General features: G+C 41.6%; 1 protein-coding gene across 1 annotated transcript in view; it reads left to right on the top strand.

The window, feature by feature from the left end:
- The window catches only part of LOC132834190 (cytosolic carboxypeptidase 4), a 248,579-nt gene that overhangs the window by 193,224 nt on the left and 28,830 nt on the right, over nucleotides 1-26,525 (top strand). Inside the window, exon 22 of the mRNA XM_060852856.1 lies at nucleotides 8,707-8,876. Coding sequence (XP_060708839.1) covers nucleotides 8,707-8,876 — 170 coding nt within the window. The remainder of the gene's footprint in view (nucleotides 1-8,706; nucleotides 8,877-26,525) is intronic.

Genomic DNA, 26,525 nt, shown 5'->3' with positions numbered 1-26,525 from the left:
AATCAGATGGGCCAATGGGCTGAGGAGTGGCTGACAGAGTTTAATTCAGATAAATGTGAGATGCTGCATTTTGGAAAGGCAAATCAGGGTGGGACTTATACGCTTAATTGGAAGGTTTTGTTGCTGAATAAAGAGACCTTGGAGTGCGGGTTCATAGTTCCTTGAAAATGGAGTCACAGGTAGATAGGATAGTGAAGAAGACGTTTGGTATGCTTTCCTTTATTAGCCAGTGCATTGAGTATAGGAGTCTGGAGATTATGTTGCACCTGTACAGGACATTGGTTAGGCCACTTTTGGAATATTGTGTGCAATTCTGGTCTCCTTCCTATTGGAAGGATGTTGTGAAACTTGAAAGGGTTCAGAAAAGATTTATAAGGATGTTGCCAGGGTTGGAGGATTTGAGGTATAGGGAGAGGTTGAATAGGCTGGGGCTGACTTCCCTGCAGTGTTGGAGGCTGAGGGGCTGACCTTATAGAGGTTTATTAAATTATGAGTGGCATGGATAGGATAAATAGGCAAGGTCTTTTCCCTGGGGTGTGAGAGTCCAGAATTAGAGGGCACAGGTTTAGGGTGAGAGTGGAACAATTTAAAAGGGACCTAAGAAGCAACTTTTTCATGCAGAGGGTGTTGTGTATATGGAATGAGCTGTCAGAGGAAATGTTGGAGGCTGCTATAATTGCAACATTTAGAAGGCACCCGGATTGGTATATGAATAGGAAGGGGTTAGAGGGATATGGGCCAAGCACTGGCAAATGGAACTAGATTAGGTTTCGGATATCTTGTTGGCATGGACTAGTTAGACTGAAGGGTCTATTTCTGTGCTGTACATTAGGATGCTATGTATTTAAATCTATGTCTACGATTATCTGGAGGTCTTAACTAAGGTGGGTCAAACCCTTCCCTTCTATCCTATTGCTGAATCCCACACTTTGAACCAATCTGGGATAGAAGCTTCTATTAGCATACTCAAGGATAATCCTTTTCTATTAGTCTCTGTACAAACAGCAAGCAGCTTCATTTTTGCGACTACTCAACAGGACTCTTCATGTATTCATTGCAGAACCCTTTGTGTGCTATCTTAATCTTGATGCCTTAGGTGTGTTCTTTCTACAAAGCTATGATTGTCCTCGATTATAGTTCAGATGCCAAAATAAACAAGTTACTTTTCAGTTAAAATCTCCTCAGCCATGTTATACCAATTGAAAGACACCATCAGCCATTTTACGCTGCTTTCAGCCACTGGCAGCCCTAACATCTAGACATTGATTGCCACTCATCTGAGGACAGAATGCCTCTTCTTGTTCAGGAGGCTTAGGAGATTCAGCATGTCCATAAGGTCCCTCACCGACTTGTACAGATGCATCATACTGTTCAGGTGCATAATGGCCTGGTATAGCAACTGCTCTGCCCAGGACCGTAAGAAACTACAGAAAGTTGAGTGCAACCCAGACCATCATGGAAGCCAACCTTCCATCCATGGACTCCATTTACACTTGTTGCCATGGAAAAGCTGCCAACATCATCAAAGACCCCTCCCACCCCTGTAATGCTCTCTTCCAACCTCTGTCAGGCAGAAAATAGAAAAACTTGAACACAAGCATGGACAAGTTCAAAAACAACAACTTCTCTTCTGCCATTAGACTGATGAATGGACATTCGAACAATGTTGATCTTGTTAATGTTGAACTTGCTGTGTGCACGTGCTGTGCAGTGTAGCCTGTATGCCTTACTCTGTCCAAGTTTTTTTTCCACCCTATGATTTGCCTCTACTTCTCAGAACAAAGTTTTTCACTGTACGTAGGTACTTGTAACAATAAATCAAATCAAATCAGACACAGTGTGACCTTCCAGAAAATAAAGTGGCAACTCCAAATATGTCTGCTTTCCCCTCAGTTGAAACCCAACGTAGATAGATTGTGAGCTGTGTAACTTCAATTGGAGAAAATATTTGCATTAATCTACTTCACGATGAATGATAATATTGATGGGTTAAATGTTGAATGGAAATTAATATCTGTATAATTGGAACAATGCAGCTACTCTCTTGCATTGCTAATAAAGGATATTCAAATTTGTCAAACGAATGATTAACTATAATTCAAATAATTCCATAATCTCCCCCTCTGGAGGATACTCAGGGTATCCTGTCTATTGCCCCTCTCATATTGCAGCAAGTCAGGTCCTTTGAATGAAGAGTTAATTAGGATAGCCTGGACAGCTATATTAAGTGGTGCCTCTTGTTTATGTTAAATGCATGTTTGAATACAGCAGCTACAGAATACTGATGAGTACCTTCAAAGGAAACATGTCTATCACTTTATACCACCAGCCTGGAATCTGCACTGGTGGATTGAAGGCAGCTAAGTGGTTATTGATCAGAACTGAGTCTCTCTTATTTAGTTTAAAAAGCTATAAAATGGAAAATTTCACAAGCTATTAGACCTTGATTTTTAAATTTAGTTCTTGCACCTGGACACGAGGCAAAAAAAGGGCAATGAACTAACAAATTGCAGAGACACTAAAAGACATTCACAAAATATGTGTTAGTCAATAGGAAGCCTGTGAATTAGTCGTTGTGAAGAGTGTCTCCAGGGTTTTGTGGGTCTTTGTCAATCAGCACATCACATTGTGAGCCATTTGGGTGAAACTGGTATCTGTCAGTAACACAAAGTGGGCTGTTGGGCAATTGGTATCCCATCCTACATTGTGCTGACCATCTTCTCCATTGAGTGTTAGAGAACATTTGGATATTCACTGAGCTACTCATTGGGGCTGGCATGTACCAATCTTAATCCCTGTTGCTTTCTGTGCCTGTATACTGAGCTATTAAAGAAACAAGACTCTTTGGTTCAGATCTGATTGTCTTTCTCGGACTCACAATGTGGTCGTTACATTGCACAATCTTGTCTGTAACTGAAGGGCAGGTTGATCGTTCATCTGTAGGTGAAGGTTGGAGACAACGTAGAAAGAACAACTTTTTAATCCTACTTGATATTTGTAATGTACTACATGACTGAATAATATTAAATAACAAACTGATCGTGTGAAATAGAGATTTAGTATTCACGCTGACCCAAAATATTGCCTGTATTCGTCATTCAGACAGAGAGGAGAAGCAATTATCAACACTTTACAGAATTGCTGGCTTGTAACCTCAGCTTCCCTTTTCAATTGACTGCTAGCAATGGTGGTAATAGGCCTGTGTTTTCAGCCTGTTAATTAATGCCTGGTTCTTTTTCATGTTTCATTTATTTTACCAAGTAGTCAGCAAGGAGTAATTTGTAGACTGCAATGTCATCACTGCTACTATTATGGAACAAGTGTGCTGAAAGCACATCACAGACCAGTATGGCTTTGGCCCCAAAAGAGGGAAAGACAGAAAACTGGGGATGGAGTTGTGGATAGATTCCAACAGAAAATACCAACAGACCAGTAAGAAGCATTTTCAAACAGGTACAAACTACTAACAGACTGGTAGAAAGCTCTAATGGACTAATAGAAAATGCTAACAAGATGTACAGGATCATTAAAAAAAATTAATGAATCCAGAGAAGCCATCAACAGACTGGTAGAAGGCACTAACAGATTTGTGCAGAGCACTAACAGAGTGGTAGAGAATAGTGACAAATCTTTAAAACTCTGTGACATAAAAAGTAGAAAGCTGGAACAAGACAATAGAGAGCACTGAATAACATACTGGCTGTCTCACAGGGAGGACCAATACAAATGCTGACATTTGGCACAATTGTGAGTATTCACATCACTTCAAGAATGCAATGATGAAAATGAACAGCAGGTGAAACTGAATTTTACAGGCTATTGACTTGGTCTCAGTTACTGTGCTCTGTTTGAAGTAAAGTATCTTCAACAGGAACTTTCAGCAGCTTCTCAGGAATAATCAGGATAATCTTGCCTCTAACTGTAAATCTAATCCATAACCACCTGTCTCACTCCCCCATTTGACACTTGCTCAATTGTTCCTTTAAAGTAGTGACCTGTGTCACCATGAACAGTCTGCACAATGTTTATTCAATCAATTGCTTACAAAATTTATGAGATCCACATCCAAAAGAAAATCTTGCTACATGATTTCTTCCCACCAATGGGGTTCCATTTTTAGGAATTGGACATTGAAAGTGTGGTGCTGAGAAAGCACAGCAGGTCAGGCAGCATCCAAGAAGCAGAAGCCATCTACGTTTTGGGCATAAGCCTGCTGAAGGGCTGATGCCCGAAATATTGATTCTCCTGCTCCTCGGATGCTGCCTGACCTGCTGTGCTTTCCCAGCACCACATTCTTGACTGTGATCCCCAGCAAATGCAGTCCTTACTTTCTCCTCAGGAATTGCAAATGGTTACAAATTTTTAAAATCTGACAACACTTTCACATGCAGCAAAAACTTCCAGCTCGGCGAGCAGAACCACAACAACGGTTACAAATTTGCATGTTTACATGATCCTCATTTTCAAATCCCTGTATAACTTGCTCATCCCTCTCTCTGTAATGTCTACTAATCCCAGAATCCTGCAAAATATCTATGCTGCTCCAAAGGTGGCATCTTGTGTAGACTCAATTATAATTTCCCTGCCATCAATGACTATGCTTTAAGGCCCTAAGTTCTCAAAGTCCCTTCTTATACCTCTCCATCTCTGTTTACCTTGCTCCTTCCTTTTTAAGGCATTCTATAAACTGATCACTTTGAGCAACTTTTTGGTCATCTTATGTGGCATGGTGTAATTTTTTGTTTATAATGGTGCTAGATGAATATAAGTCTTTATTTTTGAAACCAAATGCTTTTATTTTTGTACAATGGAAGAAAGCAATGGCTCAGGTTAAAAGGAAGACATAATTATGAGAAATACATTAATCTCCATTTACTCATTCTGATAATTTAGACTACAGGTAATGTTTGTATTTCAGCCGTAACATGATTGGGTATGAAATTCCAAGATATTGGTGCAGAATTTTTGATCAGTAGTGGATTTGAACAGTGCTGACTGTTCATATAATTCTATTTGCTGACAAACCTTCAGTGAGTTTTTGTTCTGAGATTTGCAGTTGCAAGAGAGTCCAACTGTATAGGATCGGGGAAGTGATGGCTTAGTAGTATTATCGCTGGACTGTTCATCCAGGGACCCAGGTAATGTTATGGGGACTTGGGTTTGAATCCTGCCATGGCAGATGATGGAATTTGAATTCAATAGAAAAAAAATCTGGAATTAAGAGTCTAATGATGGCCATGGATCCATTGCCAACTGTTGGAAAACCCATCTGACTCACTAATGCCCATTGGAAAGGAAACTGCCATCCTTACCTAGCCTAGCCTACATATGACTCCAGATCCTCAGTAACGTGGTTGACTCTCACCTGCCCTCTGGGCTATTAGAGATAGGCAATAAATACTGAACTAGCCAGCAAAGTCCACATCTAATGAATTAATAATAAAAATCTGTGTGATCGGGTTGAACAAAGTTGTAGAAAATGAACTTGGTGCTGCTAATGGCTGCAACATTGCTGGTGGAAGGCTGTTAATTTTCAAAAGAGGACACAGGAGAGGGTCTCCCTATATAATGCTGAGCAGCTGTGGGTATTTACCTTCAGTCAGCACCAGCTCAGCATGGGTGCCAATTGTTCAGAGTTGTCTGGCAGTCATTAGCAATACCTGTCAGTGGCAGGGCAGGATGGATGCTGTCATGCTGAGAGAGATATGCTAAATGGAGCTCCTGCCACTCCATCTAAGTAGAGGTCAGAGGCCCCTTTCCACGTTGATATTCATATCTACAACGGCAATCGTCAGAGCTTGCTGTGTTCTCAGGTTCTACTGAAGCACTACAAAGTCTGGTAGTATTTACAGGCGCTGCTTTGGAAGCTGACATCTCAACTATCTGCCATTGCATCATGGTTGGTGCCAAAGGTTGACTGATGGGGTTAGGGACGAACAGCAAGATAAAATTTTTTAGAGAGGACGAGACAGACCACTTTTTGTGGTTTTAACTTGAGGGTCACCATGCCTCAGATGAGGGGAAAGGTTGCGAATGGGATACCTTTCTGGTAATATCAGCCAATGAAAATATTGAACCCATTACTTGGCATTACAAAACAGCCATCCAGCCAATGAACTAACTGCCCCCTGTTTGGGTACTAGAACTGGGCTGGACAGGATGACCTCTAACCTCTGCACAAACCCCTGAGCCAAGTTCACTGTCAACCCTTTATTCTTTCTTGGAATGTGGGTGTTGCCAGTAAGGCCAGTATTTTGTATTCATCCTCAACTGTCCTTGAACGCAGACAGTGGCTAACAGTGAACCATATTGCTGTGGGTCTGGAGTCACATGTAGAGCATGGATAGATGGAGGATTTCTCTCCTTAATTAATGAACCAGTGAGGGTTTTTTTTTCTAACAACAATTTGTGGTAGCTTCAGTAGTCACTGGATTTTTATTCTAGATTTATTAGTTTCAATTAATTTCCACCAGCTTCACAAGTCGGATTTGAACCCTTGTTCCCTGAGTATTAGCTTAGCCATTGCAAGTCCAGGGGCATTATCACTCATCTCCCATTTCTCCCTTATTCCTTGACTTAATGTGCAGAATTTGCACTGCCCCATGCATTTTCTTGTGTATTTCCTACACCATTCTTCCGTAACCTTGTCAACTGAAATCTCCACCTGAATCCTCTGCAGAAGAATTATGTGTAATCTCACCCTCCAGTGAGTTTGCAGTGACACAATCCTTGCCTGGCGACATTTTTTTATCCCAAAAATAGATTTTATTCATAAAATTTGAAAAAATAATTACAAACCCATTTCAATTTGCATCTTACATAATTTACAACAATATTCAACTTGAATCTTCATATAGCATTTCCCACTCAATCTGATTGCTATAAATTAATATTGCACAATATCGTTCTGAAAGATTTTAGCATCAGCTCAAGTATCCACAATTTATCTTCCTTTTGAGTAGGGTAGGCTAACTTTAGGTAGTGCTAGCAAGTAACAATACCAGGCTCCCTGCTGATGCATGCAACCAATGTTAGGTTAGCACTGCCTGAAAGGCAGCAGTGATTATAATGAGCAGGTTGTGCAACATTGGCGTACTGCCTACATTAAACTGAACCGGCATGGGGTAATTACGCATCACACTTCTAGTGCCTGTATTTGGGCCTATCCAATTTAGCTCCCATGGAGTTTAAACCAGAGAGTGTAAGTCAGAATATTTAATTCAATGCACAATCATATCGAGAAACTGGACTGAAGAGAAGTGAAATTAAACAGGAGGGATAAAAGAGACAAAAAGATAAAAACACTTCAAAGAAGTGTTTGGAAATAATTAAAAATTAAATATAAAGTCTGTGTACGACTGTTAAAATGTAATTACACTTTAACAGACAAGTCTTAACCTTTTCTGGTGCATTACAAGTGCAAAGTTAAAGTTACCAAAGCTCTACTGGACCAGAGGATTTCTCCTTTTTAGAGAGAGAGAGAGATGACGGGGGGTGGCTTAATCTGAGGGTCTATGAACAAGTGAGGACTGCAGATGTTGGAGATTAGAATCAAAAAGTGTGGTGCTGGAAAAGCGCAGCCAGCCAGTCAAGCAGCAGCTGAGGAGCAGGAGGGCCAAAACATTGACTCTCCTGCTCCTCGGATGCTGCCTGACTGGCTGTGCTTTTCCACCACCACACTTTTTAACCTCCAGGGTCACAATGCCTCAGGCGAAGAGAGAGAGATTGAGAAGGAGAGTCCTTCATGATAACCTTGCATGTGGTGAATAAGTGCTCAAATTCACACATTCTCCACCTGTAGGAATGCCAAGTCTATTGGCAAGATATCGTTAGAATTAAACTTATGGAGAAGCAGGATAACTAGGACAGCATTTAACTGCAACTGTGTAGATCCTAAAATTTGCTCTTTAGTCATGAGAAATGGTATATTCATAGTTACTCTTGCGAGAAAATATGGCCATGATTGTCAGACCTGTTTGGTGCATCTCGCGTCATCATTAAGGTGCAGCAAGAGTTCATTGTTGGATCTCATCAGATGAATATCTGTGAAATTGGCTGTTCTGTCCTTGCAAAGTTAGAAACAGTGATAATAACTGGTAGTGTGTGCTCATGCAGGTAGCATATCTCCCTCATGCCAAAAAACATACAAAAGCCACTCTGAATTGCTAACACCCTTCATCTCATAAATAGTATGGAATTTAATGGACTAAGCATGACAAAATATGATCTATAGGCTTTAATGCAAAGTGCAGAGGATAATGAACCTTTCATTTCTATTCAATAAATTAAGGAGACCTGCATTTACAATGCACTGCAGTTATTTGTAGGCTAAAATGATCATATTGCACAATCCTTTTATTATTTAATCATTTATTTTATTTTAATGATTGTCTATAACAATGTTATGAATTATAGTGACTGGTTTAATGTGATTTGGAGATGGTGTTGGACTGGGGTGTACAAAGGTTTAATGTGTATTGTCATCACAAATCGGCAGCTGTTACCATGATGATTTTTCAATAAAACTAATTATCTGTCTGACTGTCCTGAATAAGAGATAAGCAAATCACAGTCCCATTTGGTCATCTTTGACTGCTGAATAAATCCACTGTAGCTGTAACTTAATGGAAGAGAACATCATAAGTTTTGCATTGCTCCGTAAATGAACAGCACACTAAACTGCAACACCGCTTCTTTTACTGACAGGGTCTCCAACTTGGAACCCGGGAACTGGAAGAAGTGGGAGCTAAGTTCTGTGCAGGGCTCCTGAAGTTAAAGAAAGAGGAATGGTCATGTAGCAAACAGCTGATAACTGAAGGTGGCACTGTATTTGATTCTGATAATGAGCTCCCGAATGATAGACACGTGACACCCAGGTAAGTGGAGGCTAAATGTTCATTAGACAGATGGTTGTGGAACAAAAGTCTGATCTCAATTTGATAGCTAACTGACGAGCTTTTTATTTCAGTTTTAAGAAGAGTCAGTGAAGGTTGTGCTTCATGCAGCAGGACTCCATTAAAATTGAATAGAGAAGGAGAGTGGAAGACATAAATCAGGCAGAAAAGATGAGCTGTGGTTGAGCCAGGGTTTTAGATTACTTGGGGAAAGGAAGTACGGTGTTACACGCTTGTGAGATCCTGTGAAAACAGCACAAAGTGACATTCAGAAACTGAGAAGAGCAAAGTTCAGAGGTCAGACAAAACTCCCCCAGCCCTCTTCTATTCACAATGGAATCTGTAAGCAGCCTTCATCCTAATGAATGGCAGAGCAAGCTTGAGGGGCCAAATGACCTACTCCTGTTCCTTTTTCTAATGCTCTTATGGTCTAAGCCACACATGTTGGAATTAGCCCTCTTCCACATAAAGAAAGTAGAAGGTGTTTATCGTATATTACAGCCAGCTCTCTCTCTCTCTCTGTCTCTCCACACACATGATGCAAACTGTAAGCTGAAATATATTAGAACCAAATCTCCTCCACATGATGTGATCAGTGCCTGAACCGACTTATTTCCTTATGCCAGTACTGTCCAATACATTAACTATTGGCCACATGTGGCCTCTTAAGAATTCAGATTTTACTTTATTACACTCTTGGTGAGCAAGTTAAAACCGAAAAAGTAATTTTAAAAAAACACTATTGGGCTGCTGATTTCAATGTTCATTTGCACCTAATTGTCATATTTTTATCTTTTTTCTTGTTAAAGTGGTTCACTGAAAAGTGAAATCTTTGGATTACTGCTCTTGCTTTATTTCTTTGACCACTCATTATTTTCTAAAATGATGAATAATGCAGGTCAAGTTAGCAGGCCTTAACCTTTGGAACACCCAACTCCAAAGGGGAACTGCAGTTGACATGGGGTGCTAATTAAATTGTAAAAACTGCCTTCATGTTATAACCGAAAGACCACTCCTGTTATTAATACAGGGGCTGGAGTACGGCAACTTAAACACATTCCACTGTACTTTTTTGTAAAAAAAAAGGGCTCAGTACTGGGATCACTTTTGTTTGTCATTTATATAAATGATTCAGATGGGAATATAGAAGGCATGATTGGAATGTTTGCAGATGAAACCAAAATTGGTGTTATTGTGGAGAGTGAAGAAAGATGTCTAAGATTACAAAGGGATCTTAATGAATTGAATCAATGGGCTGAGGAGTGGCAAATGAAGTTTAATTTGGATAAATGAGTTATTGCATTTTGGTAAGACAAACAAAGGCCTGACTTATTCAATTAAAAGTAGAGCCTTGGGTAACGCTGTAGAACAGAGACCTTGGGGCTCATGTGCATAATTCTTTGAAGTTAGTGTCACATATAGACAGAGTAGTTACGAAGGTGTTTAGCATGCTTGCCTTCATTGTTCAGACCTTTGAGTATAGGAGTTGGGACATCATGTTAAGGTTTTGGATTTTCAAGACTAGAGGGCATATTTTTAAGGTGAGAGGAGAAATATTTAAGAAAGACATGAGGGACAATCTTTTTTACAGGGAGTAGTTCGTACATGGAATGAGCCTCCAGAGGAAGTGGTACAGTTACACCATTTAAAAGACATTTGGACAAATACATGAATAAGAAAGGTTTGAAGGGATATGGGCCAAGTGCAGGTAGATGAGGCTAGTTAAACTTGGGATTATGGTTTACATGGACTGGTTGGACTAAAGGGTCTGATTCTGTGTTGTTTAACTCTATAGTGACAATAAATTACTCTTCTAATTCTGATTCACGCAGCGATTATTAAGCCTTGAATCTGGGTCACAGTGTGAGAGTTTGGGAACCACTGGCCCAACCAATCAGAATAACAATTGTAGGTCAGAAGAGGAAAATGTTCCTGACCAATGATGAACAGCTAGTAAATCATTGGCAAAGGGTGGGATAGCATCTGTGGAGAGAGAAACAGAATTGAAGTTTTGGTTCAAGTATGATTCTTCTTCAGACTTGAAAGGAGCTGGAAAATGATTTTTATGTTGTTGCCAGGGTGGGGGAAAGATAATGAAGCAAATAGTGAAAGTGGCCAGAGTAAAAGGCATAGGCAAGTGGTAATGGTGAAATAGAGATGGAAAATAGGTGTAACTAATGTTTGAACAAGAACAAAGTCAGGAAGACATGGTCATTCGGCAGGGAGCTGGATCTGGGTGGACAGAAGGATGTGGCTCAAAATGCAAATAAGGATCTGGGTCTGGATGGAGAGAAACAGCGGGATTGGATGGTTAAAACCAGCTGTGTCTGACATGTTTCAAAGTACAAGTTAGTGTGCTCAGCTATCACACCGGCAGAGTCAGAGTTTCCTCAAGACTGCTAGACAAAGTCAGGGAGCTGCACTAAGATATGTTGCATCTGATAAATTCATGCCAGAAATCCAAACTGCAGAGACAGAGAAAGACTGCAAGGCCTTGCAGTTAATGATAGTCAATAAATACGTAGTATTCACTTCCCTGCGTTGAAGGCAACATTTTCCACTAAAGCATGTGATTAATCAGTGTCACCTTAGTCACGCCTGTGGCTAATCAGTTGGACTATCGGACAACACTTACCACAGATTATACATTGCACCATGTGTGTATCAGAGACAGCTTTCTACCATGAGCAATTGAATTATCATCCGATGATTACATGACAGTGATTAGCCTATTTACTGGAAGGTGCAGTGAGCTGGTGGATACTGTACAGTTAGTTTTCTGATGATTATTGCAGAGAATTTTGTTTTACAAGGTTCCCAATGCTGTTGAGGATGTTGCTGCGTTGTTTTACATTATGTTGTGTTTGTAAACTGTGTGTAGCGACAAAGCAGCAGAAACATTGATTAATCTCCACTCATCTGAATCAACAGGGTGACTGACATCAGAAAGCAATTTAACTAGAACATATCAGAGTTAAACAGCAACACCACAAGCATTGACATTAGGAGAGCAGAACTGAGGCATTCTGCATTGAGAACTTGACAAGGCAAAACATGTGTAATGTAATCAAGAATGTTTGAATTACCTCATTGAATCTGTTGCTTATGGCAACTTGTTGGGGAATAATATCAAGGGCACTTAATATGACAAGAAATTAAAACTCATGCTTTCTTCGAGGTGAAATCACAACTTGCTGGAAAATGTTTGGAGAGGAACAGAGAATGGTTAACATCCCAAGTTAACATTTTCTGTTTTTATTTCAGATTGTCAGCATCTGCACTATTTTATTTTCAATAACCTGTTACGATGAGTATTGATTGTCCACTTTTAAAAATTAGGAGCTGTCTTGGCTGAACATTGACCATTCTAAGGTGTAGTCCTGATGGACATCACCCACTCTGGAGAGTATCAATCACTTTCTCCTTCCACAGGCCATGATGTTATGTTTTCCCATTCATTTGTCATTGACAAACCAGACTGCCCTTAGGTAGATACATGTCTTGCAGTTGAGTTTGATAGCTTAGGTTTCACTGAGATTCTGAGTGTAGGGTCCTGCCTTGGGCTGGATGAAAATGGAATAATGTAGGATAGATGGACTTCAGATTGGTTTCACAGGTCAGCCCAACATCGAGGGCCAAAGGGCCTGTACTGCGCTGTAATGTTCTATGATCTGTATTCGATGTACCAGCATAACATCAAGATGACATTACGAATTGTAGTTAGGTTCAGTTCAGCTCTGGTACTCTTTGGATGTAGTCCCTCTCATATTAAAGAGTAGAGTATGGTCGCCACTCACTACCACGCAGTCATGGGTAAAGAATGGGCAACAGATGCTGAACAAGCTGGTGACACCCATACCCCATGAAACAAATATAAAAGAGAACTTCTATTGGTTCTAATGCCCCTTTTGTCCTTTTGCACGTTTAGGATTTTCAGCAACTCTGTGCAGTCTGATCGTGATTAAGTTGTCGATTTTAATGTAGTCCATCCAGCATGAAGAGAACTATTGTACCAGTAAAAAGAGCTATTATTTCAGCTTGCTTGAAACCAGTCTGCAACTATGTTGTTCTGGAAACCATCCAATTGATAAAGAAAAAGAGAATAGCATAGGAACATAAAAAAGCAAAAAACCATAAAAAACTTATTGTCACAGCTTCTATAGGTACATAAAAAGGAAAAAAAAAAGATTAGGAGAGACAAATGTGGTTCTATTACAGGCAGAGACAGGAAAATTTAGAGTAGGAAATAGGGAAATGACCCCGAGAAGTTAAACAAGTGCTTTGCCTCTGCCTTTGCAGAGGAAACTCTAGAAACTCTTCCCAAAATAATTAAGGTCCAAGGGTCTGGTCAAAGTGTGGAACTGAAAGAACTTAGTATCAGTCAAGCAGGAATATTGGAGAAATTAAGGTGACTGATAGTTGACAGATCCCTGGGATCCAATGACTTTCCTTTTAGGGTTTAAAGAGGTGGCTATAGAGACAATGGATGCATTGGTGACCAGCTTTCATAATTTCAAGTTGGACCTCCATCCCAGCCCCAATATCTTAGGTCATGCTCCATGGGCAACAATCACACACAGGCCATTTCCATAGACGTTGGCATCTGACATGTACCAACTTCATCACGTGGTCATCGAACTTTTCCGATTGGCTAACAATGTGCTTCTGCACATCAATGCTGCCATTTGGAGTACACCAGCGCCTTTCATTGAAATGCTGCTGCAAGGACACATTGTGCATGGGGGCTCCCAGACCGGATCAGGATGCATCTCAGGGCTACTCACTCACATCTTGGAACAGTGCAGTCTGCAGAGTCCCAGGCACACCATCGAGGAGTTGGGCGGACGTCAATCAAGGATCGGGTCACTCATTGTTCAGGAATGTATGATTAAGTCATTCACGTGAGTGGGCCTTGGTCAATCTTGGTGGGTTTGTCCAGTAAAGCTACAGAGATGTGGCAATAGCATACAAACCAGTAGGTGCTCCTGGCTCTAGTCTGGGTATCAGAACCACCGAGGTATCAGTATCTGAGTTGGTGGAGGGAGCAGGATGCTGCCTGGTTGGGGCTTCCTCTAAGGCAGCTGTTCTGTGTCCCCCAGAAGTGGAGGAGGTAGCATCCTTTCAATCCTCTTCTCACGTTATTAGTGCTTCCAGGTGACAAAAGGAAGGATGCAACATGATCAAGGGGTAGAAATTTGAGCATGTTATATTAGCATAGTGATAGAAATGTGGGCCAGCATAACAATGGGCAATGTAGCTTACATTGCTGGACAGGCATCTCCTGAGGAATGTTCTCAGTCCTGGCTAGTGAAGGTCAAGGTCCTCCAACCAGGGGCAAGGAGCCAAATATCAGACATCCCACCAGCACTGTCCTGTCACTATCAGCCCAATTATGCGTCATTTCTCTCCTGGAATGATGGAAAGGGAGCGATTGAGTGCGATGAAGGTGGGTGGCATCACTATTACTGCATCTGGGGAAAAGGTGGTGAGGTGACCCAAGGCAGCACAGAGGCCAGGCAGGGTGTGGGAATTGGATGGGTGGGAGTGAATGAGGGAAGCTGTTGCAAACTAATTAGAGTTGTAGAGCAAGAGTTTAGGTAGGAGATGGGTACAGCACCAGAGACAGTTTAAGGTGTCAGGATGAAGATGGTTACACCTACTCTGGCAGAGTGGAGGCAGTTATTGACCATCTTGCGAAGCTGTTTAGGTAGAAATCTCAGGTTGGAAGGATCTGGTGTCTTGGCCTTCTCCGCTGGTCCCATGGGAAGAAAATATTTCCTTCACACCACCCTGTACACCAGGACTTCTTGGTCCCTGTCCACCAAGAGGAGTGCCAAGTTCTCCTCGTCTTCCGCATGGCTCCATATGAGCAGGGCAGCTCAAACTGCCACCCATTGACGAGGTGAACAACAAGGATGGCACCATTGCCAGGGATCCTGTGATGTCCCAGCAGTGACAAGTACATCTACCTGTGATGGTAGGGGGATTGTGCGAGCATTGGATGAGCAAGGTGCCAAAGGAGCATGGTACCTTGCTAGTTAGGTCGTTTAGATTGAGCGACAAAACCTGTTAGGCCTCGCAGAGTGAAAACCCTCCATATACTTGACAAAAACAACATTGAGCTGTTTTCTATTAAAATTAAGTCTTGATGTCCAGCGGAACCTAGGCATTCTTATCTGTAACTCATTCAAAGACAGCATAAAGTCACTGCAAGCCTTTCATAAAGTGAACAGTATGTTTATTGCAAGACAATTTGAGTACAGGAGCAAAGATGTCTTGCTTCTTTTGTATTGAACCTTGGTAAGATTGCACCCGGATCATTTTGCACAGTTCCAGTCCCCTGGCCTAAGGATGGATATATTTGCCGTGGAGAGAGTTCAGCGGAGGACTGATTCTTAAGATAGTAGGACTGTACTGAGAGGAAGGAGTGAGGACATTGGCCTTTATTCTCTGGAGTTTAGAAAGATGAGAGGCTAACTCATCGAAACATAAAAATGTTGTAAAGAGATAGACAGATCAGGTTCAGAAAGGATGTTTCCCCTGTCTGTGGGGTCGAGCACCAGGGGAATAGTATCAGAAAAAAAGGCAAGTCAGGGTGGCTCAGTGGTTAGCACTGCTGCTTCACAACCTCAGAGATCGGGGTTCGATTCCACTCTCTGACGACCGTCTGTGAGGAGTTTGCACATTCTCCCAGTGTCTGCGTGTGTTTTCTCTGGGTGCTCCGGTTTCCTCCCACAGTCCAAAGATGAGCAGGTCAGGTGGATTTGTCATGCTAAATAGCCCATATTGTCTAGGGATGTGCAGGCTGGGTAGTTAGCCACAAGAAATGTAGGATAGGAGGGTGGATCTGAGTGGGATGCTCTTTGGGGGGGGTCAGTGTGGTCTCAATGGGCCGAATGGCCTGCTTCTACACTATAGGGATTCTATGATTTAAAACTGAGATGAGGATTCACTCAGGGGGTGGTGAATCTTTGGAATTCTCTACCACAGAAGGCTGTGGAAGTTTAGTTATTGAGTAAGTTCAAGACAGAGATTGATAGATTTCTAGTTACTAATGACAGCAAGGGATAAGGCGATAGTGCAGGAAAATAGCGTTTAAATAGTTGATCAGCCATGATCCAGAATGGCAGACCACATTCGAGGGACGGAATGGCCTATTCTACTCCTGTCATCCTCTGACAGCATCCAGTTCCCACCCCAGTTTATGCTCCCACCTCTTTGACCTTGCCAGAATTTGATCGGTGGATAGATGTGAAACATTTAATGTGATCAGACATTAATCCTAACTCAAGTTAAAAATCAAAATCAAAGCTGTAGGGTTGGGGGAGATCTACAAAGTTAGAGCAAATGTTCTTCCAAGTTGTTTTGAGTAATTATGTTACATGACAATAATACCTCCAATATACTTTGTGAATCAGTATAATAAGCAGATTTTTCTAACATGAACATAGAGGGAGGTCTTGCCTACTGAGAACAAGTGCCAGATATTCTATCATGCACTGTAGGTGCTTTTTGGATTAATCAGGATATTTGATGTGCATTCCCAGGGGTGAGGCTCCCTGCCAAAAGTCAGAAAATTATCATTAATGCATTAAAAAAGAAAACAACAGCAATCAATGTGCTGACAGCATGATTTACAGTGTGTAGACTCAGAAGAAGTTTGTCCCACATCTATGCCTTACTATGCTGAAAATCCAGATATTTTTCCGATAGAAAATCGATTAACATCTCCATGTTCTGCAGCTCAAACTGCAGCTCTGCACTCTCAGTGGGGTTTGGGCTAACATGTTGGTCATCAGGCTGCGTGACATCATAAATCCTCAAGGGTTTATCTTCCTGCCATTATCAAGAGCTTTCTTTTCCTCCCCTTTCAATGTATGAACAAAGAAGGAAGAAAAATCACTGATGATGATAGTAACATGATTTTTAAGGGATTTACAAACTGTAACAAGTTTTCATAAGCCTTGCAATATCTTGTAAACTTATTCTTTTATTTGAATATGTGACAGTATTGAGGCGGTACAGTGGCTCAGTGGTTAGCACTGATGCCTCACAGCACCAGGAACCTGGATTCGATTCCAGCCTCGGGCGACTGTGTGGAGTTTGCACATTCTCCCTGTATCTGTGTGGGTTTTCTCCGGGTGCTCCAGTTTCCTCCCACAATCCCAAAGATGTGCAGGTCAAGTGAATTGGCCATGCTAAATTGCCCATAGTGTTAGGTAAATTAGTCAGGGGTAAATATAGGGTAGGGGAATGGGTCTGGATGGGTTACTCTTCAAAGGGTCGGTGTGGACTTGTTGGGCCAAAGGGCCTGTTTCCCTTTAGGGAATCTAGTTAAATTTATTGGGACAATCATCATGAATGATTGATTGTATATTAAGTATAAAAAATAGCAGTAGGCCACAAGATAAGAAGCAAATTATGCCCAGCTTCGTTTAACCCAAAAGATGCACGCACTCCAATGTTGCATAACATGAGGCACAGCTTCTTGGCATCTCTGTTTACCAGAGTCAGCGAGTCATTGAGATGTATAGCATGGAAACAGACCCTTCGGTCCAACTTATCCGTGCTGACCAGTTATCCTAGGTAAATCTAGTCCCATTTGCCATCATTTAGCTCATATCCCTCTGAGCCCTTCCTGTTCATATACCCATCCAGATGCCCTTTAAATGTTGTAATTGTACCAGCCTCCATCACTTCTTCTGGCAGCCCATTCCATACATGCACCACCCTCTGCGTGAAAAAGCTGACCTTTAGGTCTCTTTTATATCTTTCCCCTCCTACCCTAAACCTATGCCCTCTAGATCTGGACTCCCCCACCCCAGAGAAAAGACTTTGTCTATTTACCCTATCCATGCCCCTCATGATGTTATAAATGTCTATAAGGTCACCCCTCAGCCTCTGACACTCCAGGGAAAACAGCCCCAGCCTATTCAGCCTCTCCCTGTAGCTTATACCCTCCAACCCTGGCAACATCCTTGTAAATCTTTTCTGAACCATTTCAAGTTTCACAACATCTTTCTCCCTGTTTCTATCCCTAATCTTTGCCCTTCAACTTGGCCTGACCTATGACCCATTCTTAGAGTTGGATTTGTGAGTATGACAGTGAGTATTCATAGGCAGCTTGCTGTTGTGGGATGGTGGAATGCCTCTGTGGGATGAGTCTGTGCCTTTTTGGGTGAGGAATGTCTCCTCTGTGGGCTATGGATCAGCCTACCCTACTCTGCAAGGCTGCCAGGTTCTCTCTATGTAGTGGCCTCTCCAACACTGGTGAACTGGTGGTGGTCGAAAAGTCTCCATTAATTCGCCGCCTCAGTCAAGAGTTGGCAGTTCCCACTGCCAGTTACATCGAAAGGAGGTGAGAAAATGTCAGTATAATTCTGATGTTTTTCTCTGCCATTTTACAGTGTCTCCCACCTCCCAGTTGGGAGATGGCACAACTTTAGGAAGGGAGGTGAGTTATGAAAGAGCCACACAAAGCGATAGAAACAGATTAAATAAACGGGCAAAGAACTGATAAATGGAGATTGATGTGGGAAATCGTGAATTGGGATAGTCCATTTTGGAGGGAAGAATAAAAATGAGGCATACAATCTAAATGATGAGAGATTGCAGAACTTGAAGATTGGGCAGGCTAGGTTGGAGTTTGCACGAATTAAGGAAACTCAACTGAAACACATACCATCCTGAGAGGTTTTGACAGGGTAGCTGTGGAGAAGATATTTTTGCTTGTGGTAGAATCTGGAACTAGAGGTCTCTGTTTAAATCTAATGCGTTGCCCATTTAAGATTGAGATGGGGAGAATTTTTTTTCTCTCTCAGGCAGTTATGAGTTTTAGCAAGGAAGTGAAAGCAGGACCTTTTAATCTTTTTTTGGCTGAAGGAAATCAATTATTGACGATCAAAAGGGACAGAAGGTGGAAATGTGGAGTACTCTTGTCAGTGATGAATGTATTGAATAGCAGAACAGGCTTGATGGGCCAAGTGGCCGCATCCTGCTCCTAATTTGTATGCTCGCATGTCCTCAGGGACAGATTAAATTATTTTTAATGTCTGTCATGTGCTACTTACACTCTCTGTCTCTCTCTCTTCCTTAATTATTCTGTGCTAACTAAATTAATATAAGAGGAGTGTCTGGTTATAATGGTGTGGTCAAGACAACGGGTTGTTGTCAGCAAAAAACGGTAAGATACCCCTTTGCCAATCTGTGCCTGTGAGCCCCTCGCATTGCTGACCTCTGACTGGGGAGTGGCTCATGATCCAGATCCCTGGCATTAGGGCAAAATGGTCTGTTGTGAATGACCTCGGGCATTTTGACAGCAAACGATAACGCAGGTATGGCCAACAAACATTAATTTAAAAAAGCTCTGGTCACAGGAACAAGATTGTTGCAACGCCACTGTTTCACTCTGACATTAGGATATTTGTGAAATTTGTTTTGTTTCTGAAGTTAGCAGCTGCTCACAGCTCAGTTTTGATAAGGCCACTTGATTTGCTTCAATTAAGAGGAAGAAAGTTTAGTCATTCTGCTGCCTTTTATTGTGTAGTAAGCTCCTTGATTTTGTAATTTATTTCTCAGCTTCTTTTCCAATGGAATTTTGGAATTATACTGCCAGCTATTTCTATTGTGCAGGTAATCCCAGCTGTGCCATCTATCACCTCATTGATCACCTTTGGTGACAGCAGATAAATGATATCAAAGCTATTTGCATGCAGTAAGCTGCAGAGGAATGGGACCTGGGTTCATTAATCAGCTGCAGGCTCTTTGAGGTGTGATCAATTTACGGGACTGTGATTGATTTATCCAACATCATGGAGACTCGTGGTAATGCCAACATCTGTCTTACGCTTGGTCTTAAAGGCATAGCATTTCTTTTGTTCACTTTCAAAAGTCTCATTCTTACCAACCCATCATCACTCTTGCCTTCAGGCCTCGCTGTTTAAAACTTCTTCATGATGCTTTTTGATAATCCCGGGTGGAGGTTGAAACAATGACTTTATTCTCTGTGATGTCAGTAGTCATTTGGGGTTTGGGTTGAATGTATTTTAGATACAGCTGTGATACTGGTAGATGTTGGGCACAGCTGGTGAAACTGGCAGAGGTTAGCTGTGAAATTACCAGAAACAGCTCACTATGTTTGACTGATTGATTGTAAGGATCAGTGAAATGTATTCCTGCAGCCTTTCAATATTACTCCCTATTTGACAATCAGGAGTTGTTGCTGTATTCTTGTAGAGTGGTTACATTTAATGCATTATCACACTTTCTGACTACAGGAGAACAACTGCTTACCCATTTGGTGTAAGTGAATTTTGCCATTTCTGTTTTAAAGATGTCTCCATCTTCTCCAAAAATGTCTGTGTCCTGGACACTTGTCTGTTCTGTGTGTCTGTCTCTTGTATGTCTGTATACTTTTCACAGACATGCTCATCACTGTATCATCATGTGACCTGAGGGTATTGTTTAAGAATAACTCCAAATTACTGTGAGATCACCTGAAGTGCAGCAGGCTATTAGAAGCATGCTCCTCAGTTCAAACCTAATAGCTTAATGTTTGCCCAGGTAGTGACCTGCTTGTGAATTTAATGTCTGTATGTAGTTGTAATAAATATCTGTTGGATTCTTCAACATCATGATACTCTTGTCCATTACCTTATACCACCCTGCCAGAGACAAAATGTCATCGTCTTAGGCACCTATAGCAGGAACCAATGGGACTTTGATCATTAAACAGCCAACTCACATGGTGTTGGAAGGGCCCAGAAGTGCTGAAAAATGAATGACACAAAATATACTTTGGTCACAGGATTTACACCATCATTGCCTACCCATAGGGTGTGGCTGTGGATATGGTCCCTGCAGTCAATTGGACTGACACTGCTTTAGAGGACGTGCCTCTGACCTCCCTCACCTTCTACTGGAATGCTTCTCTGCATTTTGGTTGTGGGCATGGGAAGACAAACCCATCTCCAAAGGTACCTTGTTCCAGAGATAAAGATGCAGTTCTTCATTTTCCTGAACTGCTGTGTTTTCCAACTACAGTAGCAATTCATAGCAACCGTGTAACCAGTTAAGGATTGTACTTTCTTGCCCCTTAGTACATCCTCGGTCTCACTTATTGGGTCCTTCAGAATACTACTGTGCATAAACCTTGCTGATACAGACAAAAGATGGTGTTTGGGTATCATCTCATTCTGGGCTATGGGCTGATTATGATGCAAAGTCAACATCTCTCAGTGGCACAGTTAAGGAATGTTACTGTGTGGTAAAGTATGAGTATGTTCTAATATTAACACAAATCTCCCATGCCTAAGGTGACAGCTAAAGAATGAATGTTGGACACAAGGAATAGATCTGAATCGGAGAAGTCCCAATAACTGTTATGAATGGTTAAATCTCCTGGCAATCTGAGTAAATAAATGATCAAACGTGGGTCTGTTCAATTTTCAGGTGCAATATGATTTGCCAAATGATGAGATTCAGCCTCTGATTTGGTAGATCTCTGCGATTGGTTCAAATGGATGACGATGAATTTGCAACATCTACATCTTTACTGATTTGTTATTATCAGTGAAGCCAATTTGCTGTCACTTGGTTTTGTACAGGTCTTGTCACTCAAAGTACAAGCCTGCCCTGGCTGAGTCAACAAAGGAGACAAACGCTAATGACTCGAGATAAACGTTGCGTGTCAGTCAAAAGGACATGGGTGCAGACAATCAAAGAGCAGTGTCACATTGGGCAGATTACATTTGGAGAACCACAAATAGGAATTTTTCATTCATTAGCAATTGAGCAGGTCACTAGACTCTAAATATTTTAATTAGACTTTCCAGACACGTAATGCTACACTATCAGGAGCAGGAGGGACTTGGACTTGGACCTTCTGACCCAGAGGCAGGGACACTATCAGTGCACCTCAAACGCTCAATTTTCCATACTTTGTGCATGTAGAATGAACATTAGATTAGCTGAGGACTGAACCCTTTGTTTTGATTAAATTCTGGACATCCAGCACTGATGACTGTGTCACTATTATTCTGACTGACGGTGAACAATAGTAATTGCCACAGCCAATTCCAATTTACCTTCACACTGCTGCAACTTCAGCTGATTATCATGCAAAGTCAAAATCTCTCAATGGAACAGTTAAGGGATGTCACTCTGTGAAGAAATATGAGTACATTCTAGTGTTAACACAAGTCTCCCAAAAAAATTAATTTCTAGAGTTATACACTTTATCCAATGAATTTGCATATGTAAGTTAAACCTAATAGGATCCAAAAGCTTATTGTTCCAACCAGCTTTCAAAGATGGGACCGGTGTCAGGGATAGTCCCAGTTTAATCATCTTTGCTATGTACATGTAATTCTTAATGATATTGTAGAATAAATATGAGGCCTGCAGAGTGTAAGAATTAATGGAAACATGTGTCTGGAAATTCCACTAGGACCTTTGGTTGACAATTTGTAAAATCACTGAAATGTTATAAGGTGGTGAGAAAAATGGTGTTCCCTTCTTCGGGAACTAATGATGCAACTCCTGACTCCACACACATGCTCCCCATGACTTTATAATACAAGTCTCAGAGTTGATGCAACTCTCCGGAGAGTTTACGATGTGAAGCTTCTCCGACACAATGATATGTGCTCCAAGGGTTTTTATAAAGTGACTCTCCTGGATGTATATCCCCAAAGAACATTTGATGAGAGTCCCTGTGTGGGTGGTCTAATCTCATTTTCACCTTCAGTAGAAATTAAACAAAAGATCAATAGGGATAGCTTTATTGATCACCTTGAATGTAAATGTCACTGCCAGTTCCAGACAATACTCTCAAACATGAATGTCATTACTAATTACAAACAACCCTTAACATGCATAAGAAGAAACAGTACAACATTTAATATTCAAAAAAGTGCCAAAGCAAAATATCACAGGAGCTGGAATTATTCAGTCATACTTAGGGCAGAATGTTGATCAATGTTCCTCCACTCAGTAGCCTGTTGTGCTTTCTCAGTTTGGATTCTTCTGTGTGCTTTACACAAATACCAACTCCTCCCCAGTGCCCAATTGTTCGGTCCGGTTTAGTGGTATTGCATGCTATGGAAATGTTTGTCCTAATTCATGTCAGATGTTCTGGGGCCTGGAGGTGTAGTGACTCTCCAATTTTGTCAGCGTTGTTATTGAAGTTAGAGTGAACAGAACTTGAAACTGACTCCAATTTATGGGTGGGCAGCACGGTGGCACAGTGGTTAGCACTGTGCCTCACAGCGCCAGAGACCCGGGGTCAATTCCCACCTCAAGCGACTGTCTATGTGGAGTTTGCACGTTCTCCCCATGTCTGCGTGGGTTTCCTCTGGGTGCTTCGGTTTCCTCCCACAGTCTAAAGATGTGCGGGTCAGGTGAATTGGCCATGCTAAATTGCCCGTAGTGTTAGATAAAGGGTAAATGTAGGGGTATGGGTGGGTTGCGCTTCGGTGGGTCGGTGTGGACTTGTTGGGCCGAAGGGCCTGTTTCCACACTGTAAGTAATCTAATCTAATCTATTATTGAAGGCTGATAATTAGGCAGCTTTAATCATCAACACTCCCTCATCATATATGCCATCATTTTACCAAATCACACTTTACGTTTCTCACCGTCTCCTGGGTGTGGGACAGACCCAACTACTTCAATCTTCTCTTTCCTTTTCACATCTTTCTCTCTATTCCATTTGGTTAGCCTCCGCGGTGGTTTCTTTTGTGGTCAAATTCTTACTCTTCTTTCAACAAAAAAAATCATAGTCGTAATAAAAGTTAGGATCGCTTGCAAACTGTGTCTCCAAAATGTTTCGCCATGACCCAAAGCATCAGCAGCAGAATGAATCCTCCTTTCTGCACTTTTAAACAAAACAAATTCCAGTTAAGCAGCCCCCGGTGGAGACGTTGACAAAAAAATGCACATTAACAGTTAACAGAAACTTAGATAATGAAAAAGAAATTTACTAAATCAAAATAGCTTGTAAGCTTACTCCAAATGTAAGGTACATCCCTGACCAAAGAATGCTGTTCTCTGTTGTGACCATGTATGATTCCCCAGTACAGTATTCCCCTTTTTAATGTTAATATTAGAGTTTGTCACAGATGCAAGAGTCTTTTGTTATGAACTAGGCCGGACCACGGTGGCACAGTGGTTAGCACTGCTGCCTCACAGCGCCAGGGACCTGGGTTCAATTCCCACCTCAGGCGACTGACTGTGTGGAGTTTGCACGTTCTCCCCGTGTCTGCGTGGGTTTCCTCCGGGTGCTCCGGTTTCCTCCCACAGTCCAAAGATGTGCGGGTCAGGTGAATTGGCCATGCTAAATTGCCCATAGTGTTAGGTAAGGGGTATATGTAGGGGTATGGGTGGGTTGCGCTTCGGTGGGTCGGTGTGGACTTGTTGGGCCGAAGGGCCTGTTTCCACACTGTAAGTAATCTAATCTAACCACTCAAACCATTCTTAAACAGGCAGCCCAGACCATAACTTTGCAATTTGTTTCAGTTAAGTGAAAATTACCTGGAATGAGGTACTGAGGTTGACAACCAGTTTTAAAATAAATAGTTATTCACAAAATTACACAATGAAACACATAAAACAGAATAAAGAACCCCTACAGAACTCAGAGCTGAAAATGTGTTGCTGGAAAAGCGCAGCAGGTCAGGCAGCATCCAAGGAGCAGGAGATTCGACGTTTCGGGCACAAGCCCTTCTTCAGGAATGAGGAAAGTGTGTCCAGCAGGCTAAGGTAAAAGGTAGGGAGGAGGGACTTGGGGGAGGGCGATGGAGATGCGATAGGTGGAAGGAGGTCAAAGTGAGGGTGATAGGCCGGAGTCGGGTGGAGGCGGAGAGGTCAGGAAAAAGATTGCAGGTTAGGAAGGCGGTGCTGAGTTTTTCCCTACTGAACTCAGTCTATCCAAACTCGAGTATGTTGCTCCAAATATACACAACAGTCGCAATAAGCAAACCCTCTTAAAAACCAGTATAAGTGTAACAGATGCTTATAGGTTGAAGTTAGAAAGGTAGAATGGGGTGACAGACAGAGAGAGATTGTTTCCACACACCTCACTGTTGAACTCCAACTAGTTCTGCACTGAACTGCTTGGCTACAGACCTTCTAAAACATGGCCATTTTGGCTCGAAGTCTCATCTGTTTACATATAAACAAAAGGCCTCTCAAACTCTTTTTCATCTGTCTCAAACCAGTCTGATGTTTACAAACCCTCTGTGAAAACCAAAGATACTGTATCCTTGAGAAAGGGAACCAGTTTGTGACATATTCATTGTTCAGGCTTTTAAATTGAAATGGTGATCTAAGAAAATGGTTTCCTTTACCATGCTCCAGTTTTCATCTCCTAGAGCCCCTCATGGGTTTACATCAGGTCATCATCGTGTTACAATCAAGTTTTGTTTTGTATCTTTTGTTCTTCTGCTCAATGATACATTCGGTTCAAATTACACAAAGTGAAAACAAAGAAACAAAAAATCATAGAGTGACTGTACATCAGAGGGAGTCCATTTAGCCCACTGAGTCTGTGCCACCTCTTAATTCAACTTATCCTGTTTCTCCACCATTTACCTGTCAGCTGACACATCTTAATCTTCTTGTAAATTCCCTGTTGAAAGGAATACATTACACAGAATACTAATGTGCCATTATTATTTAAAAGGAATAATGAATTGATAAGATTCTCCATCTCTCCTTTTATCTATCATCTGGATAATTCTCACTGTGTTGTTTCTTCCTAGATCTCTATTGTTCCCATTTCAAATGTTAAATTAAAGGAGCCCAGTTTTGAAATTTGGATATCAAAATTCTAAGTCTTGCTTTAATCTCAATCACTCTGATAGGTGGCAGTATGATTAATTCTATCCTGACATTTCAGTTTCTCTCTGGGGCGGATATCAATGCCCTAATTTGAAATGTTCTGATTCCCCTGAACTACATGAAATATTTCATGTCTTACTGCAATCAAGCAACAAAGCATGCCGCAAAAGCGTGTCTTCAACTTTCTACAGATAACACAATCCCATTTACATACTCATGTAAAACCACCATAGTCTGAGGTCTTCTCTCTCGGTGGAGGGTGAAGACTGGTAATGGTTTAATCTGAGGGTCATTATGCCTCAGGTGAGGGGAGAGGTTGAGAAGTTGGGACCTTCATGGTGACCTCAGTCAGTATGAGAGGTTAAACCCACACCGAGCACCACTCTGAATCTCAAATCAGCTGTCCAGACAACTGAACTAACTGACCTCAAACTATTTCTTCGTTGTTCAGAATATTCAAGGACTTATAACTTGAAGAAGAAGAAAGTTAATAATTACAACAAAACCAGAAATGGCTGGGGAAACTTGGCAGTCTCTTTGGAGAGAAAGCAGAGTTAACACTTCTGATCCAGTGACCCTCCTTCAGAACTGATTGTAGCCAGGAAAACATGATATATGCTGGAAGGGTAGAGTCGGTGTGTGGGGAAGAGTAAACAATAAGTGGAGATGGAGCCCAGGGAGCATGAAAAGCATTGGGTAGACAAAGGAATGGATGCTGGGAAGAGAGAAAAGTTGCTAATGGAGACCATTAGTTATTAATTAGCTGTACGTAACCACACTTTGACTTTCAGTA

The sequence above is a fragment of the Hemiscyllium ocellatum genome, chromosome 39, assembly GCF_020745735.1.
Source record: "Hemiscyllium ocellatum isolate sHemOce1 chromosome 39, sHemOce1.pat.X.cur, whole genome shotgun sequence".
Taxonomy (NCBI): domain Eukaryota; kingdom Metazoa; phylum Chordata; class Chondrichthyes; order Orectolobiformes; family Hemiscylliidae; genus Hemiscyllium; species Hemiscyllium ocellatum.
Note: the sequence above shows the minus strand (reverse complement) of the source record. Positions and strands in the feature narration are given on the sequence as shown.